The sequence below is a fragment of the Lethenteron reissneri genome, unplaced genomic scaffold (genome assembly GCF_015708825.2).
Source record: "Lethenteron reissneri isolate LAM-NWPU_2019-01 unplaced genomic scaffold, ASM1570882v1 scaffold_215, whole genome shotgun sequence".
NCBI lineage: Eukaryota > Metazoa > Chordata > Hyperoartia > Petromyzontiformes > Petromyzontidae > Lethenteron > Lethenteron reissneri.
This window is the reverse complement of record NW_026891737.1, coordinates 257,351-265,267: the sequence shown is the minus strand read 5'-3', so window position 1 is coordinate 265,267 and position 7,917 is coordinate 257,351. Positions and strand designations below refer to the sequence as shown.

At 54.1% G+C, this 7,917-nt stretch overlaps 1 protein-coding gene across 1 annotated transcript; it reads right to left on the bottom strand.

Moving 5' to 3' along the window:
* Positions 1-285: 285 nt before the first annotated feature.
* Positions 286-7,710, bottom strand: LOC133339741 (transcription initiation factor TFIID subunit 13-like). Its single transcript, XM_061547903.1, has 4 exons — positions 7,643-7,710; positions 4,910-5,000; positions 2,840-2,937; positions 286-1,897 (listed from the first exon to the last, which is right to left on the bottom strand). The coding sequence occupies exons 1-4, from the start codon at positions 7,688-7,690 to the stop codon at positions 1,727-1,729; spliced, it is 408 nt and encodes a 135-aa protein (XP_061403887.1). The 5' UTR covers positions 7,691-7,710; the 3' UTR covers positions 286-1,726.
* Between the last annotated feature and the right edge of the window lie 207 nt (positions 7,711-7,917).

The window sequence follows — 7,917 nt, the reverse complement described above, 5'->3', positions numbered from 1 at the left end:
AGTTAATTAAACGTTTGAGCAAATATAACAGGATATTTTTTTAGTTGATAATTTTGTATGGCCCACGAATGATGTTATAAATATCCAAATGGCCCTTGGCAGAAAAAAGGTTCCCCACCCCTGATCTAGATTGACAAACTCATTTCTTTAGCACCGCTTGTTGTTGCGTTTAGTTTGGCGTCCTTCCCCCCGCAGCTCCGATAAGCAAGGTTGGCTCCACACAGTGCGACAAAAGTTCAACAAACAATAAAATTGAGTTTCACAAAATGCACTCCCAGCCTTCCCTCCGATATAAAGCTTTTCTTTTATTGATCCCGATTCGCAATTGAAAAATAAAAACTGTCAGTCCTTACACAGCTGGGGGGCGAATGAGCTGGAACACAATCCTTTAGTCAACGGCCATGCGTCTCCATCGGGGATGTCTTTAATGGCCGTGTCAGCAACACTGATCCGGTGACAATTGAATGCATTGGTCCAAACCATAGGCGTGAATGTTTCTCGGGTCTCTCTCTCAGGAGTTTCGTAGTGGCCAAACCCAGGGCTTGAACCAAGGAACAGCAACAGTGCTGGCCTCGGTGTCTCCGTCACAGCCGTTGTGAACCTTCCCTGGAGACACTGAAGAGCACCAAGGCTCAAACCTAGCACCTTTAAAAAAAAAAGCCCACCATGTCTCCTGACACGGCCACGCAGACTCATTGAGACATGGGGACACCCCCAGACGCCAGATTGGAACACAGAATATAGTAAGTAAAGAAAGTCAAGTCCACACAACCATTTCAAATTTCTTGAGACAGCCAGACCAGGCGTTCGAACCCAGGACTTCTACTGGACAACTGTAAAAAGAGCTTCATAGCTCATTGGATTCCTCCGATCAAAACAAAAGATTTAGATTTTAAAGATTCTAATTTTTAACTAGTGTCACTGGCTCGCAGTCTCTGACACGGCCATGGACGTAGAGGGAGGCACCCAGGCGTTTAACCTAGGATCGCAGTGGTGCTGGATCAGCGTCTCTGACACGTCCATTGTGAACCCCCATAAGATACACAGAAAGACCCATGATGCCCTGGGCATGAACCCAGAACCTCAACACAAGGCGTCTCTTGACACGGCCACTATTAACTCTTTGATCCACCCACTCCCTCCCATTGACCCTCCCCTGCTCAGTCGTGGGTTCACGATGGCCTGGTGGTGTCTGGGTTGACGATGGCCTGGTGGTGTCTGGGTTGACGATGGCCTGGTGGTGTCTGGGTTGACGATGGCCTGGTGGTGTCTGGGTTGACGATGGCCTGGTGGTGTTTGGGTTGACGATGGCCTGGTGGTGTTTGGGTTGACGATGGCCAGTGGTGTAAACTAAACCATTTTTTTTATTTTACCAGGTAAGGCCCAGTTAGCTATGGAGCTCTATTTCAGAAGCGACCTGACTATTTCAAAAGACAGCTTAACGAAATGGTGGCTTAACATCACGTGGAAATGTATATCAGCCAAATACTCCGAATGCGTGACGTGGAGGGAAAACCCCTAGGACCTGGAAAGCAAATCCACGCGACCAACACGGGGAAGGGGGTGGGGGGGGAAACACACGCACACTCCAAATATACAACAGGCATCGTGAGGGTCAGCATCGAACCCACGACCGTCTGCAAACCAGGAGAAGTTAGTTAACGTCTTCTCGCCACCACCGGGCCCCCGTTCATGACGGGTTCACGACGGCCGACCGCCGCGGCCCTCAAGTGCCGTAGGTGGCCTCGTCGAAGGCCTTGCGAGCCTTCTTGAGCTCCTCGTTCATGGTGAGCAGCTCCTTCATGCGCGAGAATTTGCGCTCGTCCTTCCTGACGAGGAACACCAGGTCCTCGACCTGGAGCCGCCCGGGCCGCCCTACGGCGATCGCCCTGTGAGTCTGAGAGAGTGAGAGAGACAGGGATAGCCCTGTAGGTCTGAGAGAGACAGGGATAGCCCTGTAGGTGTGAGGGTGGGTGAGTGTGAGTGGGTGAGTGTGGTGAGTGTGGAAGTGGGTGAGTGGGTGAGTGTGAGAGTGGGTGAGTGTGAGAGTGGTGAGTGTGAGAGTGGTGAGTGTGAGAGTGGTGAGTGTGAGAGTGGTGAGTGTGAGAGTGGTGAGTGTGAGAGTGGTGAGTGTGAGAGTGGGTGAGTGTGAGAGTGGGTGAGTGTGAGAGTGGATGAGTGTGAGAGTGGGTGAGTGTGAGAGTGGGTGAGTGTGAGAGTGGGTGAGTGTGATAGTGGGTGAGTGTGAGAGCGGGTGAGTGTGGGAGTGTGTGAGTGTGAGAGTGGGTGGGAGTGGTGAGAGAGTGGTGAGTGTGGTGAGAATGAGAGTGGGTGAGTGTGAGAGTGGGTGAGTGTGAGAGTGGTGAGTGTGGGTGAGTGTGAGAGTGGTGAGTGTGAGAGTGGTGAGTGTGAGAGTGGGTGAGTGTGAGAGTGGTGAGTGTGAGAGTGGGTGAGTGTGAGAGCGGGTGAGTGGGTGCGTGTGGGAGTGTGTGAGTGGGTGGGAGTGGTGAGAGAGTGGTGAGTGTAGTGAGAATGAGAGTGGGTGAGTGTGAGAGTGGGTGAGTGTGAGAGTGGGTGAGTGTGAGAGTGGGTGAGTGTGAGAGTGGGTGAGTGTGAGAGTGGATGAGTGTGAGAGTGGATGAGTGTGTGAATGGTCGAGTGGGTGAGTGTGGGTGAGTGTGAGAGTGGGTGAGTGTGAGAGAGTGGGTGAGTGTGAGAGAGTGGGTGAGTGTGAGAGAGTGGTGAGCATGAGAGTGGGTGAGCGTGAGAGTGGGTGAGCATGAGAGGGGGTGAGTGAATGGCCAAGTGGGTGAGTGTGAGGGTGGTGTTGACCTCTCACCGTCTCAGTGATGAACTCTGTGAGGAGATCCTCCAGTAGATCCACACACTCCGTGTAGGGGTTCTGGTCATCTCCAAATCCGTACATCATACAGCGCACTGCACAGGAGGAGGAAAACTAAATCCAAACAGCCATGAAGCTCTCTGTCACAGATCTCCAGTAAAATAAAATAAAACAAATCACGACGTTTCGGGCGCAACACAAGCGTCCGTCATGAGGATTGCCCTCTCATACTCACAGGCCCTTTGGATTTCACCCGTTGGGTTGCACTCCCTCGTCGAGGAGGCCGCTCTTCTTATTTTCTACAGTTACATGCTAACTTCTCACATTAACATTATGCTAATCCCTCACATTAACATAGCCACTTCAGTGCCCTCGTCCAGGAGGCCACTCTCCTCCTATCGTACAGTTATGTGCTAATTTATCACATTAACATCACTAGCCCCGGCCACTTCTTTATGACACTTGGGCTATACCCATTTCAAACATTTTAAAACAGTCTGCCCCAGCAGCAGGCCACGCTTTCCCACCTGGTGACGGACGCTTGTGTTGCACCCGAAATGTCGCGATTCATCTTAATTTATAAATACGTGCATTTACCGAAAGAACCATAGAGATGGATAAGACTTTCTATTTTACCAGGGTAAGGGGCCCCACACCCGGGCTACTGCGTAGCTCGGTTTCAGAAGCGACGTGGCCGTCACAAGATGATAGCAGCTCAACCAAGCGGCCGACATCGTCACCACGTGGACATTTAGAGCAGCAAAATACTCTGCACCTGTGATGTTGATCCTAAATGAACTTACTCGTACACACACACACACTAACACAACACACACTTAAACCCACACACACAGTGGCGGTGATGTGACCACAGCGCTTGTGCCAGGCTATGTGCACGTGGAGACCACGTGAAGTGTCGAATGCCCGCTGGCAGGAGGTCACGGGGCAGACCCAGGTGCCATGGGTCGACTGAGATCACTCGTTGTTTTGAGCGTCGCTCCTCCGCCCTCCGTTGTTGTTGGAGGGCGACTACCTCCAACTGCCCAGTAGCGTCCTTCACGAGCCTCCTCCACAGAGGCCGATCTTGACATCGCTGGTACCAGTCATCGGCAAGTCCACTCAGCTCCACGTCCTCCTGTACCACATCACTCCATCTCCTCTCTAGCCCGTTCCGCGCCCGTTTAGCCCCCTCTATCCGGCTGAACAAAAGCTGTTTAGGCATGCGGTGGCTGAGCATGCGGGCTACATGACCCAGCAAACGCAGCCTTGCCTGCTGGAGGAGCTCACCGATGGGACTTTGCCAAGATCTTTCAAGGATTTGTAAACTCGTCACACAATCCAGCCTGGTTACACCCAGAATGGATCGTAGGCAGGCCAGCCTAAATGTTTCTAATCGGCGAAGATGTTCCATAAGGGGGGTCCACGTTTCACAAGCGTAGAGAAGGGAGGGAATAACCGTGGGCAAGAAGACCTGAAGCTTTGTGCAGAGCGACAGACCAGGTAGCTTCCACACAGCGTTACGAGTGGCAAGATATTGCCACTCGACTGAATTAGAGACCTCTGCTGTTAAACCAGAGCCGGTCATGAACACACTGCCCAGGTATGGGAAACTCTCCACTCTCTCCACAACTGCCCCATCACCGATTGGGAGTTGTGGGGATGGAGTGTTCGATGGTACAAAATACCCAGGCAGGTGCTTAGTTTTGGTGGGGCTGATGGTAAGGACCCACACCTCTTGGTGGAAAGGTCCAGTTTCAGCAGCAGCGTCTCCAACCCCTCCGCTGAGTGAGCAGCAATTACCAGATCATCAGCATATATAACGTGGTTGACCAATAGGGAGCCATCCCTTGACCGCACCCGGGCATTGATCAGCCTCCCATTTTATCTGTACCAGATGTAAATTCCTCCGGTACAGCCATCGAAGGCTTCACGAACTAGATGGTCGAAATACTAACACGTATATGTTCAAACACCCACACACTCACACTCGTACACATACACACATATACATACACACACACACACACATGTACACACACGCACTCACACACCCCCACCCCCGCTCACGCTCTTTAGAGAAGAGGCGGTGTCGTCCGCGCTGCCCGCTGGAGGAGGCGGTGGCGGTGGCTACGGCACCCTCCTCGCCCTCCTCCTCGCCCTGCGGTCAACAACAACGACGACATCAACAATGATGACGATATCGACAACGCTAACGATGATATCAACGACGATGACAACGATGACGTCAACAACAACAATGATGACGTCAAAACGAAACAGACTTTTTTTTTTCCTTCGTGGCTTTTATCCACGACTCCATCGTGGATAAAAGCCACGAAGGAAAAAGGTCGCCCGTGTAGCCTATTAACAGTGGATGAGTGGGTGAGTGGGTGGGTGAGAGTGGGAGGGCGAGTGGGTGGGTGAGTGGGCGAGTGAGTGAGTGGGTGAGAGAGTGGGAGGGTGGGTGGGCGAGCGAGTGAGTGATTGGGCAAGTGGGTGGGCGAGTAGGTGAGCGAGTGGGTGAATGCATAGCTGTCAACCCATACGGTTTAACCCCGTATTCTTGTATAGGTCCATTTGTGATGGGACTTTGTAGGATGAACGTTGAGATTTCGAAGGGGCATGTGATGACCAACGAGGTCTGAATTGGTCTGTGATTAGGTAGGGCACTGATGAGGGGTTGACGTGTTTGTAGCAGGGAGTAGCAGCAGCAGCAGCGCCTATGAAGGCTGCCGGCACTGTGACACACACAGAGGGGGTGGGTGGCCAGCACCACCACGCACGCCCGGCCGCCTTTGTATCCCCCCCCCCCCCCCCCGCCCAGTGGCGATGTTTACTACACATCACTGCACCGGTACCTCATTTGAGGCAGAGTCTACCTAGCGGAAGGCCCATGACCGGTTCAGATAATCGCTGCTGTCACTGGCGGTGGTGGTGGAGGAGGCTCGTGAAGGACGCTGCTGCTGCTGGGCATTTGTGAGGCAGTCGCCCTCCAGCAGCAGCGGAGGGCTGAGGAGCGACGCTCACAACAACAAGCGGAGCGCCGGGCGGCTAAAGCACAGCGAGTTGGCGCAGTAGGGGGGTGGGGGGGGGCACAGGTGGTGGTGCACCGGCCAGTCAACTCGGTCAGTCGACCTCCGTGGCAGCTGCTGGGTCTGTCCCGTGACCTCCTCCTGTCAGCAGCGAGCCTTCGACACTTCGCGCAGTAGCTTCGAAGTGCACCTGGCCTGGCACAGGCGCATTTGGTGACGCTTCGTGGCGTGAGCGGGAATCGAACTCGGGTCTCGGGCCGGTTTGCAGCGCTGCGCGCCTAACCGCTGCGCCACCGCTCCCCACAATAGAACAGCAGCTGCAGCTGTGGATCAAGCCTGGTCACGACCACGGTGGTGGTGGCCGTGGCGGATCTGCCGTGTCCAGGGAGCGGTGGGGCAGCGGTTAGCGCACTGTGTGTGTGTGGGGAGCGGTGGTGCAGTGGTTAGCACACTGTTTGTGTGTGTGGGGAGCGGTGGTGCAGTGGTTAGCGCACTGTGTGTGTGTGGGGAGTGGTGGTGCAGTGGTTAGCGCACTGTTTGTGTGTGGGGAGCGGTGGTGCAGTGGTTAGCGCACTGTGTGTGTGGGGAGTGGTGGTGCAGTGGTTAGCGCACTGTGTGTGAGTGGGGAGCGGTGGTGCAGTGCTTAACGCACTGTGTGTGTGTCCGGGGAGCGGTGGTGCAGTGGTTAGCGCACTGTGTGTGAGTGGGGAGCGGTGGTGCAGTGCTTAACGCACTGTGTGTGTGTCCGGGGAGCGGTGGTGCAGTGGTTAGCGCACTGTGCGTGTGTGGGGAGCGGTGGTGTAGTGGTTAGCGCACCATGTGTGTGGGAGGGGGGAGCGGTGGTGCAGCGGTTAGCGCTACGCTCCGTTGCTAACCTAGCGACCGAGGTTCGATTATCGCCCACTGCCACCAACACCGCCAGTGACGATTATCTGAGACGGTCCTGGGGCTCCCATAGGTCCACTCAGCCTCAAATGATGACACAGGTGTAGCGGTGGTGTGTGGTAAACATCGACATTGGGGGGAGACAAAGGCGGCCGAGCGTGGTGCTGGTCACCCACCTACTCACAGCCACTTGCCCCTACAGCACTTTCCCCTACAACACCTGCCCCTACAGCACCATCCCCTACAGCACTTTCCCCTACAACACCATCCCCTACAGCACCATCCCCTACAGCACTTGCCCATACAACACTTGCCCATACAACACTTTCCCCTACAGTACTATCCCCTACAGCACTTTCCCCTACAGCACTTGCCCCTACAGCACTATCCCCTACAGCACTTTCCCCTACAGAACTATCCCCTACAGCACCACCCCCTACAGCACTATCCCCTACAGCACTTTCCCCTACAGCACTTGCCCCTACAGCACTATCCCCTACAGCACTTTCCCCTACAGCACCATCCCCTACAGCACCATCCCCTACAGCACCATCCCCTACATCACCATCCCCTACAGCACTTTCCCCTACAGAACTATCCCCTACAGCACTTGCCCCTACAACACTTTCCCCTACAGCATCATCCCCTACAGCACCATCCCCTGCAGCACTTGCCCATACAGCTCGTACCCATACAACACTTTCCCCTACAGAACTATCCCCTACAACACTTTCCTTTACAACACCATCCCCTATAGCACCATCCCCTACAGCACTTGCCCCTACAACACTTTCCCCTACAGCACTATCCTCTAAAGCACTTGCCCCCGCAGCCCGCTAGAGGCTACACGGTGGCGCTTTGTCTGTGGCAGCGGTCGCGGTACCATGAAGTCGTCCTCCTCGTCCGCCATGGCCCGGTGCGGTGATGTCATCGCCTGAGACACACAGCGGAGTGACGTCATTTTATAGTCCGGTGCGATGATGTCATCGTCTTAGATACACAGAGGAGTCATATTCTTAGGTTTTTTCGGTAAAGTCACGTAGGTAAAACATCAAAATTAATGAAAATAAAATAAAACAAAAAATCACAACGTTTCGGAGGCAACACAAGTCTCCGTCATCAGGTGGGACCGTCACAGCCGAATTAGCTGCATCAAGT

Excerpts from the sequence above, each read along its gene's own strand:
- LOC133339741 (XM_061547903.1), bottom strand. The coding sequence starts at position 7,690 with ATGACATCACCGCACCGGGCCATGGCGGACGAGGAGGACGACTTCATG. Across the intron at positions 2,938-4,909 it reads CCGCCTCTTCTCTAAAGAGC|TGCGCTGTATGATGTACGGA; the intron begins GTGAGCGGGGGT and ends CCTCCTGTGCAG. Across the intron at positions 1,898-2,839 it reads CAGAGTTCATCACTGAGACG|ACTCACAGGGCGATCGCCGT; the intron begins GTGAGAGGTCAA and ends TCACTCTCTCAG.